The sequence below is a fragment of the Pituophis catenifer genome, unplaced genomic scaffold, assembly GCF_029215685.1.
Source record: "Pituophis catenifer annectens isolate HBS135680 unplaced genomic scaffold, rPitCat1.0.hap2 SCAF_2, whole genome shotgun sequence".
Lineage (NCBI taxonomy): Eukaryota > Metazoa > Chordata > Lepidosauria > Squamata > Colubridae > Pituophis > Pituophis catenifer.
In genome coordinates, this window is record NW_027256882.1 from 260,354,570 (window position 1) to 260,373,419 (window position 18,850).

Sequence of the window (18,850 nt, forward strand, 5' to 3'; positions counted from 1 at the left end):
CAGGGGATCTCTGGGGTTATTTTTATAATTTTATTAATTTATTACATTTTGTTACATTAATTTTAATTGTTTTTAATATGTCATATCAAAGATCGTTGGGATTTCTACCTTTAATCTGTAAAATTAATACTGATGAAGAGGTAGCTGCTAAAGAAAACAACAAACCTCCCCAGAAAACCTGTACGTTGATTTCTGAAAATACCGCTGAATGTCCAGCTTCAACTTCCAAAGACAACAATACAGAGATTCAGGAATACAGTTCATTACCAACAACCATGCTGTCACCTTCAAAATATGAGAGTGGAAGCTGTTCTTCTGTTCAGGTATAGATGAATATCTTTATAAGAAACATGATCTGTTAATAGTACCAAAAAGTTGGGAACCAATTCTTGCCAATTTTCTCTTGCCATCTTAATTATCTGCATCAGATTCTCCAGACTTTAGACAGAATGCTTTCAGCCCTCAGAGAAATACAGTCAGGTCCAGAAATATTGGGACATCGACACAATTCTAACATCTTTGGCTCTATACACCACCACAATGGAGTTGGAATGAAACAAATACAATGTGCGTTAACTGCAGACTGTCAGCTTTAATTTGAGGGTATGTACATCCAACTCAGGTGAACGGTGTAGGACTTACAGCATTTGCATATGTGCCTCCCACTTGTTAAGGGACCAAAAGTAATGGGACAGAATAATAATCATAAATCAAACTTTCCCTTCTTAATACTTGGTTGCAAATCCTTTGCAGTCAATCACAGCCTGAGTCTGGAACGCATAGACATCACCAGACACTGGGTTTCATCCCTGGTGATGCTCTGCCAGGCCTCTACTGCAACTGTCTTCAGTTCCTGCTTGTTCTTGGGGCATTTTCCCTTCAGTTTTGTCTTCAGCAAGTGAAATGCATGCTCAATGGGATTCAGGTCAGGTGATTGACTTGGCCATTGCATAAGATTCCACTTCTGTCCGTTCAAAAACTCTTTGGTTGCTTTTGCAGTATGCTTTGGGTCATTGTCCATCTGCACTGTGAAACGCCATCCAATGAGTTCTGCAGCATTTGGCTGAATGTGAGCAGATAATATTGCCCAAAACACTTCAGAATTCATCCTGCTGCTTTTGTCAGCAGTCACATCATCAATAAATACAAGAGAACCAGTTCCATTGGCAGCCATACATGCCCACGCCATGACACTACCACCACCATGCTTCACTGATGAGGTGGTATGCTTAGGATCATGAGCAATTCCTTTCCTTCTCCATACTCTTCTCTTCCCATCACTCTGGTACAAGTTGATCTTGGTCTCATCTGTCCATAGGATCTTGTTCCAGAACTGTAAAGGCTTTGTTAGATGTTGTTTGGCAAACTCTAATCTGGCCTTCCTGTTTTTGAAGCTCACCAATGGTTTACATCTTGTGGTGAACCCTCTGTATTCATTCTGGTGAAGTCTTCTCTTGATTGTTGACTTTGACACACATACACCTACCTCCTGGAGAGCGTTCTTGATCTGGCCAACTGTTGTGAAGGGTGTTTTCTTCACCAGGGAAAGAATTATTCGGTCATCCACCACACTTGTTTCCCATGGTCTCCCAGGTCTTTTGGTGTTGCTGAGCTCACTGGTGCATTCCTTCTTTTTGAGAATGTTTCAAACAGTTGTTTTGGCTATGCCTAATGTTCTTGCTATCTCTCTGATGGGTTTGTTTTGTTTCTTCAGCCTAATGATGGCTTGCTTCACTGATAGTGACAGCTCTTTGGATCTTATCTTGAGAGTTGATAGCAACAGATTCCAAATGCAAATAGCACACTTGAAATGAACTCTGGGCCTTTTATCTGCACATTGTAATTGGGGTAATGAGGGAATATCACACACCTGGCCATGGAACAGCTGAGAAGCCAATTGTCCCATTACTTTTGGTCCCTTAACAAGTGGGAGGCACATATACAAACTGCTGTAAGTCCTATACCGTTCACCTGAGTTGGATGTACATACCCTCAAATTAAAGCTGACAGTCTGCAGTTAACGCACATTGTGTTTGTTTCATTCCAACTCCATTGTGGTGGTGTATAGAGCCAAAGATGTTAGAATTGTGTCGATGTCCCAATATTTTTGGACCTGACTGTATTTCACTGGTGATCAGAAAGATACTTCTGGATTCAAACTTTTGATTAATTTCATAAGATAGATATCGCAGGATGATTTGTACAGAAAATTATATTGTAAAACATAAAATTGCCTGTCCCTCTGCATAACTAACTCAAACACCTTGCATATTATGCTTTTACATAATTATTAAACAGGCATCAGATTGTAAAATGTGTATTGTTTTTTAGGTTTTACCTGAGGAAGAGGTTTCTGCTAAGGAGCAAGAGAAAGAAGAGGCAATAAGAATTTCAGAATATTTCTTTAGTGATATTTTTATGGAGGTGGATGATTCAGAATAACCATGAAGATTATGAGATGCTTGGTTTCTAATAATCCTAGAAGCAATGTAATATCTTAATTAAACAAATGATTTATGTTTAACATATTAATATTAATATATTAAGAGGAAACTTGCTGAATGAGAAAAATATTTTCTTTTATTCTGAGCAGTCTGATATTTTTGAAACATTGATGAAAAAGTATGTTAAATGTTAAGATGTACATGATCAGAAAAGCTCTGTTTTTGTTTGAATTATGTTACATTTTTCTAAACATGCATATTTAGAAAGATTTAGAAATGCAATGAGGAATAGCAGAATGATCATATGCCACTTCAATACAATATTTATGTAAATAATATTTGCTTCTTTTTATGAAGTAAATCTTTATGGAAAGGAGAATATTATCTCTAAAATAAACAAATTCTGGACATTTCAACGTAATAAATACGTTGTAGGTAATGAAAATTGAAGTCAACGTCTTTTTATGTATTTTTATAATGAATATATGTGAATTGTTTCAAAAATAATGTTTAATGACTTTAAATGTACAGACATAAATGTGAAAAAATATTTAAATTGAATGTACAGAAAGATAATTATTCTGTGTTAATTCTGTTCATCCTGAAAATACATAACTTCCGTAAATTTTATTTAGTGCTAAAGTGCTAAATTTATGAAGCGATGAGCTGCCATTTTAAAACCCAATTATACCAGTGAAGAGAATTAAAATAAAAAGTATGAGAGAGTAAGAGTTGCCCCAACATTATAAATATGGTTCTTTTCCACTTTATGTAATTAATTATTTTGGGTTTTTTTTTCTTATTGCTCTAAGTTACTAGTTTAATAACACAAGCTATACACATATTCCATTTCTTATTGTCCCCCCCCCCCCCTTTTTGATCTGTAGTATGATTCGGACTGAAAAAAGGAATCCTATAAAATAACTTTTAAATTAGCTATTGGATCTTAAATTCTAGTTGTTTTTTTCAGTGCAATTAATGATTGGAAAAGAATTTTTTCTCTAGAGATTTCTTAATCTATGCAATATCTATGAAAATAATTGTCTGCATCTACCATTGTTCACGTGTACAATTTTGAATAATTAAGCTATTTCTATTTCCTAGATTTATTCTGTGCAAATATTACTGTAGGCAGACATTAAATTATTACTGGATTTCATATGAAAAGTATTAGCATTTTTAAAAACTCTGACATAGACAATTGGTTGGATCCAGACTTTTAAAAAAATTACAGTAGACCCATTTAATTATTATTTGTCATGACCAAAGATCAGTTTATTTCAGTGCCTCTTCTCTAAAGATATCCAAGTCAGTATTCTAGTTATTAGTAACAAACTCAGTACTCTATGAGACTTAACAATTCTATATTGATTTGACTGATCTGAATTTTGGTTTCCTATTTTAATTTTGCAGTGTTGCAAGGAAATTAAATAAAACAAGAATCTTACTTATCAAATGTACATATAGATCAGATATTCAGTGGTAACAGTTAACCCAAATAGTTCCACCATAGAGCAGTGTGGGTTCATATTAATACATGGAAGAATATATCCTCAAAAATCCACCATAATCTGCTGTAATAATTTTAAATTTCAACGAAAAAAGTGTAGCACAAAAATCTTTAGAAACCAAGCTATAAGGTGCCTTACCTTTCCTTGCTAAGTGGAAAGGACAAGAAGATCCTGTTAATATTTATTATAAACTATAGTATGTTTTCTTGACAATGTTTACAAAATTCTTTAAAATATACAGGTTCCTTCATAGCAAAATCAATATATTTACTGATGACAGAAAGACAAATAACCTTGGTTAATTGGTAGAACATCTTATTTTAAATTAATATGCAAAAAGGGTTCCTTTTGTGAAAAGTTTGATACATATTTTCAGGGGTATGTAATGTTCATGCGAAAGCTTTCTGTTTCAAAGAAAGCAGACATATTATGTATGTAAATTATGTGAATAAATTTTTATATGAATTTTATGTCAAAGTTTCTTTTTAATAGTTGATGGAACTAGAAAATTCAACAAAATTAATTATATATATTTCATTGTTATACTATTCCATTTTTAAACATTTAATTTACTTATCAGTGAGGAACAGATTGGAAATTAAATATTTAAACTATTACATATTGTATAGCTCAATTTACAGGTTCATTATTATATTTGAAACTAGTTCATCAATGTACTTTACCTCTTACATTATTTTGTAGAACTGGAATTGGCAGTTTTATAAATATGTGCTAAATTAAAATAATGACTCTTTAGGCTATGAAACTATAAATTAACATGAATACTTTAAAAAAAAGTAAGTCTGATCTGTTCATTCACATTTAAGTGGTGGTTTGGTACTACTCTGTCAGCAAAGCTGAGTCACAGGATCTTTTGAATTCAGAAGCAGTGACCACACAATTTCAGTACTTACGGCTTTATTTCAAAGTAGTAAACATAAGACAATAGTTAACAAATATTCATGAGCACTGAAGAACTAAGATAGCAATCAAATTGTAGGCAGAAATGAAAGAATATTCCAGAATATTGAAGAATACAAGATGACGAAGAAAGAAAGACCTTCCGTCCCTTGTGCCAGTAAGAGAACCCCGAAGAGATGATGGTGGGCAGACCATTTCAAAGCCAGCAAACATACATGCACTACCATCCCATGGGTCTGCCTTTCATGCTTTTTGACTAGCCTATACTGAAGTTGCATTCCATGTTTTAATAGCCTATACAATCACCATAATTTAAAATCACTATAAAACCATGGCTTGGGACCAGGTTATCTGAGGGACCGTCTCTTGCCGGTCACATCTACCCAACCCATCAGAGCGGGGAGGCAGGGAATGTTGTGGGTCCATCCCTGAGAGAGATACACCTGGTGGGACCAAGAAGGGCCTTCTCCATGGTGGCTCCCTCTCTCTGGAACATCATTCCCCAGAGATTAGAATGGCCCCCACTCTAATTCTCTTCCGGAAGGTGCTGAAGACCTGGTTCTTCCAGCAGGCCTGGGGAACCCAGGGTGGGATGGAGCACATTAAATGGCTCGTGTGATCTGCATGGGTGGGAGGTGGGTGTGTGTGATTTTGTTATATTGTACTATATTTATTTGATTCTTTTTGTTAGTTTTTATTGTTTTAAATGTGGTTTTATATTCTGTAAGTCACCTTGAGTCGCTATGGGCAAATAGGCAGCAATATAAATTCAATCAATAAACAAGCAAATAAATAAATAAATAAATAATTTCCACCCATTGTATATGGTCTCATCTCACTGGAGTTTGCAGAATACAAGTTAATCATCTCTTACATTTAGAATGCTTTATCTACTTCTGCAAAACTGAGGCCATCAAGTTAAAAAGGATTTGTTCATATCGTGATGAGACCATCTGAAAGTTAAGTATGTTTCTCAAAATGGTTGGATTGATGATGAGAAATCATTGTTAATCATCCCAATTTACACACAGATGACCCACTAAAGTCAGGACAAAACAAAATACATTATTTGTGGTAGCTATGTTCTACAAAAATGTGAAAGCTGAATTAGCGAATACTAAACTATTGCTTAGGGGAAATGCAGGACACTTGTTTATAGTAGAATAGAAACAAGAAGGAAGAGCATTGCCTTGTTTGATCTTAACTGGGAAATTGCATATTGGGTAATTAAAATTTTTGCTGCTCATCAAGTGTCTGCAAATGCCTGCAGAATGACACAATTATTGATTTTGGAGCTACAAATAAATGTTAGCAAATTCACACATTGAATCTGTGAATAATGAGGTTCAATTGTATAATCCAAATATAACACTTTAGTGACTAAAATGAATGCTTATTTCTGTATTACATATTCAAACATTACACAGTAAATTTTATGTACCATGCACGAAGGGAAAGTGGTACATACTACTATTCAATTCCTCCTTGCCAATCTTCCAGTAAAGATCACTAACATTACATTTTATCAAGTAAAAACAGTGTTTATTGAAACTATTAGGTGATCACTGGCTACAGAATACATACACTGGCTATGAATTTCATTAACTCTGTTACATTCTGCACAGACTCATTCAAGTATCTTATGGTAGAATCTTTCTTTTTTCTTGAGAAAACTTTTTAAAGACGACAGCAGTAATTCCATAGCATTGTCAAAAGACTATTATATATAGAGCAAGACTTAAAGGCATTTCCGCTATATGACTTGGGACTAAGTAAAGTTTATATTGTTATTGAAATCCCAGGTTTTATTGCACCTATACATTTTATTAATAATTTATCAGGTTTTGTAACAGAACAGCACAATTCAGCTGAAACAGTAAATAAAATGCACAGGTACAGTATATGTGGTACCTTGCTCAATAGTGGTGACTGTGAGAGGGATCTTGAAGTCCTAGTGGACAATCACTTAAATATGAGCCAACAGTGTGTTGAAGCTGCCAAAAAGCCGACACAGTTCTAGGCTGAATAAACAGAGGGATAGAATTATGATCACATGAAGTGTTAATACCACTTTATAATGCCTTGGTAAGGCCACACTTTGAATACTGCATCCAGTTTTGGTCACCACGATGTAAAAAAGATATTGAGATTCTAGAAAGAGTGCAGAGAAGAGCAACAAAGATGATTAGGGGACTCAAAGATAAAACATATAAATAACGGTTGCTGGAACTGGATATGTCTAGTCTTATGAAAAGAAGGACTTGGGTAACATGATAGCAGTGTTCCGATATCTCAGGGGTTGCCACAAAGAAGAGGGAGTCAAACTATTCTCCAAAGCACCTGAGGGTAGAACAAGAAGCGATGAGTAGAAACTAATCAAGGAGAGAAGCAACTTAGAACTAAGGAGAAATTTCCTGACAGTTAGAACAATTAATCAGTGGAACAACTTCTCTCCAGAAGTTGTGAGTGCTACAACACTGGAAGTTTTTAAGAAGATGTTGGAGAACCATTTGTCTGAAGTGGTGTAGGGTTTCCTGCCTAAGCAGGAGGTTGGATTAGAAGACCTCCAAGATCCCTTCCAACTCTGTTATTCTAAAGATAATCTTGTATAGGATTACCAGAGCTTTCTTGTGGAGAAAGAAAGCAACGAGAGGATTGGAATAATCACAAATTGAGGATTTCTAGTAGTTTGATTAACCACAATTTCATCGTGGTAAGAGGTGATGATGGTTAATTTAGAGTAAAGCTATTTGAAATGAGGAGAGTGTTGACTAAATACAGAAAATTCTGCCATTTGCTGGTCACCCTGATTTTACAGCCTAGGTACAATAGTCCTAGTTTAGATAGCAGGTATCAACCAAACTGTAATTTACTTTCCCATTCCTTTTCATCACAACGCCTGGGCCTATGTGACAGTCTACATTTTCTTAAAACCAAATGCGGCAGCCCAAAAAGCTAAACCTCTTTCCATTCTGCCAGCGAGCGTTTCTCGAACAGGAGACCGGGAGATTAATCCGGCGGCAGCTCATAGTTTCCCCCTTAACGTTAACTCTTTAAGCCTTGGCTCGCCGTCTCAAGAGGAGAGGAACTAGTGCACGCTTCCAGGGTTCCCTCGGCTGGCCCTTTAATAAGGCCGAGATGGAAAAAGGAAACAGGCGGCGTTGCTGGCTCGTCCGCTTTTCGACGCCTCCTTCCATTGGCTTCGGCGTGGGAGGGGCCGCGTGCTTACTTCCAGCCCCGGGAAGTCGTGCCTTTGGCGCCCCCGGCGCCCCCGAGCAGCGATGTTACCGGGCCTAAGATGCCGTCTCTTTGGCTGTCCGCGGGCGGCTTCAGCGGCTCTCTGCCGTACTTATCACGGCGACAAAGTGGGCACTGTGGGTTCTCAGCCCGATGTCGCCTCCCCACTCTATCAGGTAGGCCAAGGAAGAGGAAGACTCCTAGCGCGCTTGGAGATCGCTTGTTGATCTTGCACTGGAATGAAGGTCAGCTGGTAGGGATACTGCAGGCTGGATCTGAATTTCCTCTGAATTCCTTTCTTTTCTGTGATTTATGTTGACACCAAAATGCACTTAGAAAAAGTCCCTTGAAAGATTAGAGCAGTTGTATTTCTCAGTAGTTTGTTCTTCTCATTTAAGGCTCCCTTGGCTCCAGAAATATTCCCAGTCTTCAACCTAGATTAAGTCCCCCCCCACCACCCTCCAGTCTCGTTTTCTCCTTCACTGTTGTCATAGGCAAGCAATTGACAATATAGTAAAATCAAAACAGTAGGCTACTGTTGCTAGATGATGGTGACACTGCTTTTGCTTTTTTTTTTTAAAAAAAGGACAGGTTCATAATTCAATTTTGACTTCAGTAAGCAATCTACTTTATTGAGAGCAAAATAGATTTTTTTGCCTCCAAAAGCTCTTTCTTTGCTGTGAGTCTCAACTACTCAACAAACTGTTCTGTGTTGCCTAAATTGACCCAGTTCTAACCCAAATTCTGCTATATAATACAGGGATCTTATACCTTACAAGTGGATTTAAAACTCAGGTTTTAACTCAGGATTTTTGTGTGAGTGGGTGTGTCTTCAAGTCTGTTTTTTCCACTCCTAGTGACTACCTGGATAAGTTCCTGCAAGATTTTTCAGAAATGATTTACCATTGTCTACTTCCTAGAGCTGATAGAAAGGGGCTGACTCAAATTCACTCTACCGGCTTTGTGCCTGAGAAAAGTCTAGAACTCATAGTCTTATTTCTAGCTGGATATCTTAACTGCCATAGCAAACTAATTTTCCAGGTGCTCCTTTCTCCTCCTATTTTCCCCACAGCAACAGTTCTGTGAGGTGAGCTGGGCTGAGAGAAAGTGACTGGCCCGAGGTCACCCAGTTGGCTTAATGTCTAAGGTGGGACTAGAACTCACAGTCTTCTGGTTTGCTTATAATTAGTCTGCCTGTCTTGGAATCAATCCAAAATTTATTTAGTTTTAGAATTTATTCAAGTGGTCTTACTTCTGAACATGTATGCTTAAATACGTGGGCCTTGTTCCCATGACAGAACCTGCAGGCTAATGACTGAAGATCATATCTAGCCTTCTGAGCAGGCTGTCAAATTAAAGATAACCATGTGGCTGTGGCAATTAGATTGTCTGGAAAGCTGTGAATGGGAAGGCTGTGAAAATAGTTGGTGACTTGAATTCTGTAGGATCTGACGATAGGTGTGGTCTGGGGATATAGTCTTTAAAATGGTTAGGAAGAAGATTTGGGGAAGAGATCAAATGGAACAATTTGTTTAAGAACCAATCTACATGACTTCATTTGTACATCATTCAGGAAAAAAGATGATCTTGTTTCTCAACTGTTGCACCTTTACAGCAGCTCAGAAGAATGGGCCAACATGAAAATTCTCTGGTCAGAGCAACTGTATGGTGAAAACTTGAAGAAAGTGTAGGGGGAAAAAGATGATGTTTGCCTTATTTGCCCTTTGTTGTTTGTCCTCCTCTGCAAATTTAAGAGATGGTGAAAGATAAACCTCTGAGATAGAATAGATATAAATGTACTTTGGTGGGATAGTAAGTGTGTATTTAATTTCTGAAATTCTAAGACGTATTGAATACACAGAACTTGCATCAGACTTCTAGTATATGTTCTTTGTGTGATTAATAATTAAATTGTTAACACTCTGTTTCTATTGTCAAGCCAAAATAGAAGCAGTTATGTTTGCTGTGACCATGTGACATTAAGAAACATTTAAGAATCCAATTACTTCATATGATTCATCTAAATTTAAAGATGTAGTTTATACAGACTGCCAATTCATGTTTGGCCTTTGCACAGATGAGCTTGAATTTAGTTATTCAAATTTTCTAATGGTTTGGTTTTGGGTTGATCACTTAGTGTTGCATCCAAAATGACATGCCAGTTTCAGACTATGATTTCAGTTCTGATTTGTAATTTGCCAAGTTGAACAATAGCCTATTGTGCTTTGCTGATGTAAATTACGGAGTTGAACACATGAAGGAAGGGCCAGAAATTGTGTAACTGAAGCTTGCTTATACAATCTTGTATCAAAGAAGTCTTGTATCTCTGTACCTGTGTATCTTCCAAGCGGACATCTTTAACTTTGCTGTAAATAGAAATCTATGTTTGAGATTGTTGGGGATTTTATAATGCTAAAAAAACCTCAAATGTTTTTGCTTGTTCAAAGATTTTAATACAAATATTCCCTTGAATCCTGATGCTAATGCATAAGCCTTTTTTATTTGCCTGGATAAAGATATAATTTTTTATTTGGTTGTACAAAATATTATCTCAAGTTCATTATGCCTTATGTTATTTTATACAGTATTTACTTTCTCATTCTGACTTTGGTTTAATCATGAACAAAATTTTTGTTTATATAGATATAATAACTGGTAATAAGTTACAAGTTTCAACTGGTACAGAATGCAGTGGTATAGGCAGTATGTGTGCTCCCAGAACAGCACATGTCATACCTCTACTCTGAGAGATGCATTGATTTGTTTCCAGGTCAAATTCAAGGAACTGTTTTTTTACATCAACACCATCAATCTCAAGAGATTAGGAGCTCTTCCTCTATTGTCAGGGGTGTTAAACTGGTGGGCCATGGGCCGGATGTGTCACGTGCAAGCCACACCCACCCCAGCTCTGTGAAGGGAAAAAAAGTCACGAGAAGTCACATGACACCCGTGCTCTATGTGATATTTGCCACATATGCTGCAATACCCCTTTGGATTCTAAGTAGGAAAAACAGACCAAACTTTGTGCAGAAAAATTAATGGACATAAGTTTGACATCAGGACTCAAAACAAGCAACTTCTGACCATTTTATCTTTCCAGGATACTCTGTTATAGATCTCAAAGTAGCCATCTTGGAATAAATACATTTAAGTTGCATAATTGAGCAAGCAATTGCTGAACTCACATACATCAAAAAAATTCAGGCTACTTCCGAAGGTCTTAACAAACACAATATATATTTAAAACATTACAGTTGTTAAAAGACTTGAATCTTCATTTGTGGCCATTAGGTTTTCCTGGAGGCAAACTTAATTTACTTGGAAGTAAATTAGGATTCTCGGCCAAGGAAAATGTATAAAATGAAAAAGAATGGATCTATTATTTTATATCCAGTTGTAATTATTTAGAAATTATGTTTAAATAATACGTTTTGAAACTGTATAAAGCTTAAATACATATAGGACAGGACAGGAGAAAAAAAGTATTTGTTGTTGTTAGTTGCGAAGTCATGTCTGACCCATCACGACCCCACGGACAATGTTCCTCCAGGCCTTCATGTCCTCTACCATATTCTGGAGTCCATTTAAGCTCACACCTACTGCTTCAGTGACTCCATCCAGCCAACTTGTTCTCTGTCGTCCCGTTCTTCTTTTGCCCTCAATCTTTCCCAGCATTAGGCTCTTCTCCAGTGAGTCCTTCCTTCTCATTAGGTGGCCAAAGTATTTGAGAAAAAAATATATACCTTCAATTAAATATTTTTCTAACTAACTCATCTTGGATAGTGTGTACATTTCCTTAACATATGATTATTTCTCAACAGGAAAATTATGAGCGAATGAAAGCTTTAGTAACAGACCTGAAAAGACAATCTGAAAAAATTAGATTAGGTATGTATGAATGAATTTTTTTCTTGTTACAGTATCTGGTATTAAAGTCTGATTGATTGGTTCCCAAAACTAACAGTGTTTAAGACAGTCTTTCCCAGCTTGTTGTCTCTGACTATATTGAATTACAACTCCATATTTCCCAATCAGCAGTCCATTTCAACACAGCTTTAAAGTAGTATTGAAAGCCTTAAAATATTAATAGTGTAATTTAATGATTTAATTTGTATTAAAGGTTCATTCCTATCTCTCGGCCATTAGACCTGAATAAACATCTAGGAGAGATAGAGAGTTAAAGTGAGTGGCAAGGTTGATTTGAGAAAACTCTAATAGTAGTAGTACTATGGATAAGTTAGAGGAGTTCAGGAAGATCTTACTAAAGGAAAAGAGAAATGAGAAGTATATATAAAAAGATTATCACGAAAAGATAAGAGTTCAGGAGCTGCAATAATTATCTTATCAATAATTATGTTCTGTAGCCACTGAGTATTCTTGGTGGTTGGTCCCATTCTAGAATTTCCTCGTCTTCCATTTTTGGTCTTTCTTTCAATTTTGTGGTTTCTGGATGTAGATACTTATTTAATATTCCAATCTATGAAGTCTTCATTGATTGCTATCATATATTTCAATTTCTGCTACAGAGACATCTAAAATTAATTCCAAACAAGAAGTTGATCTGTCCATAAATATGCTAGCTATTTCTATAGAATTTTTTTCTAAATTGCCCCCAAACAGTAGGAATAACACAAATATAAGAATAAGGAAAACTATTTTTTTTACTCAAAATCTTCCAGGTCAAAAGCTGTAATGTCAGTAGGGCAGAAGCTGTATATATCTCTGGGACAGCATCTTCACCTATACTGGGGCTGCTATAGAAGATGTCATTGTATATCTACATAGGTATAGATACTTGATTCTTTTTCTCTCCAACTTCTTTGCTAGAGTTTCTTTCTACCGTTCAAGTCTCACACCTATTTGGTGTTCTTTTTGTGTTTTGCCAAAAGTCTTCTTGTGTGAGAGGAGTGGTATTAATTGCATTTGCACAATAACAGGAAAGATTGGATTGTTATTACAAGAAGTGAAATTAAGCATTCATGAAATAATCAGAGAATAATATAAGATGCATATTGTTTATGCATGTCTACTTGGTAAATGTTTATATACATGGCAAACATTGAAATGATCAAAGACCTTGCCTGATAGGTGGTGGAGAGAAATCACGGAACCTGCACACATCAAGAGGCAAATTGTTACCTAGAGAGAGAGTTGACAGACTTATAGATCCTGGGTAGGTATTTGCTGATTCATTGTAACTGTTTTAATGTAAGATGCATACGTTTCCAGTTTTTCTGTTTTACTATTAGATGCTTTCAAATTAGCAGAGATGCTTATAATTTTGGAATCAGTTAAAATTATCATTTACATATACTGTGCATTTTTAGTAATAATGTGTGTAGTGGTCACTGTGACTATTCCCTGGTCAGAATTAGAAAGGTGGGCTAAAATTCCAAAATAAGTCAATGTTCTTTTAGAGTTAGGTTATTGTACTACAAACTTAAACAGTACATACCTGCCAATAATAATCAGGTAAGAATGTTTCATGTGACTAACTTATAAAATGAAAATCTTCTTTTTCTTCTAGATCGCCATTCCTGGAATTCTCCCAGTTTGCAGGTTATCAGCTGTATGGTAATGAAGAAGTACCAGCAGGAGGTATCATTACTGGCATTGGGCGAGTATCAGGGTGAGAACAACTACTGCTATATTGTTGGTTTCATTTCTGCTTTTTATTGTGCTATTTTAATCTCCTTTCCTTTCTAATATGAGTTACTGATATTCAGAAGTATTATATCACTGTTGTATATTGGCAGTTCTACTGTGCAGTTTGTATTGTTGAGAAATTATCAAGCCTTTATGGAGCTTCATGGTTAGGTAGGCCAGTCCCACCTTGTCCTTGCTGCCAATGGCTGTTAAAAAGTGTAGTTGAACAAGATATCTGGAAAGCCAGAAAACTTCATCTCTACATTAAGCCATCACTCCATATTAAACATTAAATTACAACTTCTTCAGATGTACTAATAAAACCAGCCTTTTATTAGTACATCTGAAGAAGTTGTAATTTAATGTGTAGATGATTGTGCCCCATCTGACTTGGTAAACTACAAGTTCTAGTAGCCCAGCCAGGGTTGTACCAGGCAACCAGGATGACCAAAGGTGAAGGATGCTAGGAGTAGTAGTAGTAGGAGTAGTAGTCCAGTAACAGCAAGGAGTAGTAGTCCAGTAACAGCAAGAATGCCACACAATATCTGCCATGGCTGTGTAGTAATGTGTCTGCATAAAACACTGACAGATAATTTTCTTGCTGTTAGAACAAGCAAGGTGTTAAAATAATGATTTAATTGTTTTATTGTACATCCAGCCAGAGTCCCTCTCTGTGGGACATGGGTAGTTCAAAAATGTGAAAAATAATTAATATATAAATAACATGGGTAGGATAGTTGTCATTCAGCATTTTAGCTTTACAATATTCTTTTTTTTTTTTTGAAAAGTTTTACAAAAAAAAAAAAAAATACAAAAATTTTCTTCCCCCCATGTTCCCCCCACCCTTTCCCCCCCTCATCCCACCCTCCCCCCCAGACTTCCCAGAGCAAAATACAAGGTATTTCATTTAATCAATCATAAACTAGATTAATCTACTTATCCTCAAAGTACTAACTCCCCCCCTGAAACCTTATAGGTAACTCCACTATAGATTACCTAATACTTCTAATACTAACATTCATTCATAAGCTATTTGATATTTTCTTGTCTGATACTTATTTTGAATATAATCAATCCATCTTCTCCATTCCGATAAGTATCTTTCTTGCGTGTGGTCCTTCAAGTACGCTGAGATTTTTGCCATTTCTGCTAGGTTTGTTACTTTCAATATCCACTCTTCAATAGTAGGCAAAGAGTCCTTCTTCCAATATTGAGCTACCAACAGCCTAGCTGCAGCAAAAACAATATCATCTCTTATTTTATCGTGTTCCTCTGCAACCGCTTCCTTGATCGAACTTATATCCTCCTCAATTTTCTTAAATTTCCCTTCCACAAGTAGTGTTAAATTATTCATTGCTGTGGCTTGATTATTCATAGCTTTTCTCGTTGCTGTTGCTTGATTATTCATGGCTTCTTTCATAACTTCTTTAAAATTATTAAGTGCTGCATCTTGACTCTGAGTCTGGCTCTGTAAATCAACCGGAAGTTGTGCTTTCTGTGTCACCACTGACACAACTGGAGAACCTCCCCCTCCTTTAACAACTCCTGGTTTCGCTTGTCTAGAAGCCAGTTTTTTTTCTTTCCCTCCCCCTCTTTTCTTTAAAAGCCACAAAGTCTTTAAAGATGTTTGTAATTTATAGTCTCTAATTTGCCAGGCAGAGTAGTTTTTTTTTTTTCTCTTTCCTCCACAAACTCTCAGTTCCCAGCAGTTAATAGGCAGCTAATCCACTCTCCCAGCGCAAAGTTCTCAAGCACTTTCGTTTCTGGCTTTCACTTTCAAAACCATAACAAAGACGCCATCTTCCGCCTCCAGCTTAAGATTCAAATTGAAACAAAGTAACTTCAGTGTTAACCTCTGTACTTTTAAGGCTTGTTCTCCTGTTTTCCCGCTCTGCCTGCGCTTGTAGTCAATCAAACTCACTTTTAAAAGCAGGATCGGATCGCGGCTTCTCGCTCTGCTTTCGCAGAGTCGTCCTGGCTCTAGAGCTTCTTAGCGGGCTGACTGGGGAGCTCTCACCCTCCAAGCCTCTGGAACTGTTCCAGAGGGCTTTCGGGGAGCTCTACTCTCGCCCACCGGCTCTCCTCTCCTTCTTTTCCCGAAGGAGAGTTTTTCAGTCTCTAGACAGCCGATTTGCGCTGTCAAAGCAGCTTTTACGGAGACGCAGGGCTGGCGGTCTTAAATGACTGTCCACAGAGCCTGCGGTGCCAACCGGAAGTCCAGCTTTACAATATTCTTAACCTTTTTCTGTGTCTGGAATTGTCAGTTGCTCTGCTGGCTGGAAATGCTTCTCACTTGTTTCATATAATAGAGCCTTTTCAGCAGTGTCTGATATCTTTTATATTTAAATGTTACAGTATGTATAATATGGATGATTCATAAAGATTCTTCTAAGGAAAAGAAGAATCCTCTGTTTGTTACAGTAGATGTAGTAAGCAGCGTGTTTACTACATGCTGTTTAAGAGTTGTAATATATAATAATAGAATCTCTTGTTAAATATGTTTGGAACCGCCAATGTAAGCTCACATTTTAAAGTTTCATTAATTTTAATCACACAATATTCAATGTTCTCAATTAAATAATAAAAACTGAATTTCAGAGTGGAGTGTTTGATTATTGCCAATGATGCTACTGTCAAAGGTGGAACCTATTATCCAATTACTGTAAAGAAGCATCTACGTGCTCAAGAAATTGCAATGCAAAATCATCTTCCTTGTGTATACTTAGGTAATTATTAAGTTTTGAGGCACGTTTTATTTTGTAAGAGACTATTGTTATGACACACAGTGTCTACTGTACCCAGCAATTGGCTGTAAAGCCACAATATTTTCTAATTCAGTGGCAGAATATATAACAGCCTTATCTTTGAGTTGACAAAAACATGATTTATAATTGAGTGGAAACCAATGTAGGAAATTGGGTTGAACTGATTTTGAAAATCTGGAGTTGCAAGGATAATGGTTTGTTATAATGTCTGACTGGTCTGTTAATTTACTTATGATGGAAAACTATACTCAGCCAAGAGCCTGATGTGTTAAGGGTGGCAGGAATGATTTTTAAAGCCGAGTACTCAGTATTTTTTTTAAAAAAACAGAACAGCAATACTGAATAATAATAATATAATAATAGCTATAAATGATAGAGTGTACATAGAACATAGATCAATGTTTCTCAACCTTGGCAACTTTAAGATACATGGACTTCATATGCTGGCTTGGGAATGCCAGGAATTTAAATTCACGTGTCTTAAATTTGCCAAGGTTGAGAAACTCTGATGTAGGTTGTTGGATAAGCAGCCCTAAACATTGACCATATTTCCTGGAGCTGAGTTAGAATTAGCACTTCTGGTTTGAAAGTTTAAACAATGTTGTTGAGCAATAAACAAGGCTTACTGTCATTCATTATTTAGCATAACTTCCAAAAAATAACATGGGTAGAATAAAGATGCAGAAGTTGGATTTGGTATATACTGTCTTGTAGTTTGTGAAACAGTATAGTATTACATCTCCATTGTAATAGTATCTTCTAACTGTGTTTCAATATTTTGTTTCACTGTTCAATAAAAAAAATGGCAGTCACATCTAATGGACAGCTGAAAGGAATGAAAAGGAATGGCCTTAAGCAATCCATGATTGCACTAAAACTGGCTAGCTGTTCCATCTTCCATCTGGGGTTCTTCTTTTTTTGTCTTCGTAGGATTCGGAGGTGATTTAGATAAAGGATTATGGATTGGTGGTGAGGGGATTCCTTCATCCCTGTAACTGCCCACCAACAGCACCTGTTTGCATTGTAGCAATGACAGTAGCAGATTATGAATGTTGGGCAGAGAAACAAATCTGCTTTTTAATTTCCTCCTCCAGACCTGTCTATGGTATTGCTTCCTCTAAGGAATACTTTTAAATAAGATTTAACCAAAATGCCAATTATTAATGCTCAATTTTTATTTGATCTTAGTTGATTCAGGAGGCGCCAACTTGCCTCGCCAGGCAGAAGTGTTTCCTGACCGTGATCACTTTGGTAGGATTTTCTATAATCAAGCAGTCATGTCCTCCCAAAGCATTCCACAGGTAATTTTATTTAAGAACGAAAGCAGAAAAGTATTGGTGTCAAAATCAGATATGAAGTTTATGAATACTAGTGGAGGGCATGTGGATCACTTGGAACTGAGAACTGTGTAAATGGGTTCCAATAGTCATCTGTACTGTGAGACTGTAAAGTTATGACTTCTGATATCTTCAAAGCAAATATTTGTCAAGAATTCTTGATTCTTTGAACTTTCTCTTTAAACCGATACAGATGGTCTTCATTTAGCAACCAAATTGAGCCCAGCAATTGGTCATTAAGTGTAGTGGACACTAAGTGAAATTGTAGCTGTGCTTATTATCTTATTTCAGCTGTCCTTTGCAAAGGTCATAAATGTAAATTAAATAAAGCAGTTGCTAAACAAAGACTTTCTGTAACTTATATCTCTTTGGCATTACCCCCATCCCATTTGGCAATCCAAGTGCCAATGTTTCTCAGATACAATGATGGGGTGATATCTAGGAATGCACCTTGGCAATGGATAGGTACAAAGGCTGAGACTCAATATAGTCTATTATCAGAACTGAATTTCCAGTATAAGTGGCCAAATTAGAGCAAAAAAAGAAAAATCAATTGGGATATTTAATTTTGGAAATATATTCATAATATGGATTATATGGCTATGTGAATAGTGCTGAATATGTGGTAGACGTAATAGAAAAAGATACAATTGTAGTTCTAAATAAGACATGACATAGCAGGTTTCTCTGTGTGAAAAGTAAACATATTTATTGACTTTTTAAAAGATGAATGAATGAAGAAGGGACAACAGATAGGATAAAAAAGTCAAAATGGGGTCTGCAATTGCATAATTGAAGTCTGTCCATTTTTAAACCTGCATAATAGCATATAAAAAGGAGGATTGTGCAACTGTCATCTTGCTTTTTTTTACCCCTCTGTCCCCCGATAGGATAATGCATTGATCGTAAATTATTTCCCAGACTTATTTGGGAAGGATCATTAGGAAAAATTAAACTAATGGAAAAAACAGCCACAGCCAATGAAGGAA

The 18,850-nt window shown here is 36.4% G+C and overlaps 2 protein-coding genes across 3 annotated transcripts in view; both read left to right on the plus strand.

Annotated features, from left to right (window-relative positions):
• Positions 1-2,539, plus strand: part of BDP1 (BDP1 general transcription factor IIIB subunit) — a 48,630-nt gene extending 46,091 nt beyond the window's left edge. Inside the window, exons 40-41 of the mRNA XM_070938804.1 lie at positions 92-323; positions 2,332-2,539. Of these exons, the coding sequence (XP_070794905.1) occupies positions 92-323; positions 2,332-2,442 (343 nt within the window). The 3' untranslated portion in view covers positions 2,443-2,539. The remainder of the gene's footprint in view (positions 1-91; positions 324-2,331) is intronic.
• A 5,564-nt stretch (positions 2,540-8,103) lies between these two features.
• MCCC2 (methylcrotonyl-CoA carboxylase subunit 2) overlaps positions 8,104-18,850 on the plus strand; it is a 33,425-nt gene continuing 22,678 nt past the window's right edge. The window contains exons 1-6 of one of the 2 annotated variants that reach the window (XM_070935813.1): positions 8,104-8,289; positions 11,935-12,001; positions 13,202-13,286; positions 13,641-13,742; positions 16,358-16,485; positions 17,713-17,825. In XM_070935813.1, the coding sequence (XP_070791914.1) occupies positions 8,158-8,289; positions 11,935-12,001; positions 13,202-13,286; positions 13,641-13,742; positions 16,358-16,485; positions 17,713-17,825 (627 nt within the window). In that variant the 5' untranslated portion in view covers positions 8,104-8,157. Of the gene's footprint in view, positions 8,290-8,331; positions 8,359-11,934; positions 12,002-13,201; positions 13,287-13,640; positions 13,743-16,357; positions 16,486-17,712; positions 17,826-18,850 lie in introns of those variants that run through there. The other variant, XM_070935812.1, reaches the window with a different exon arrangement.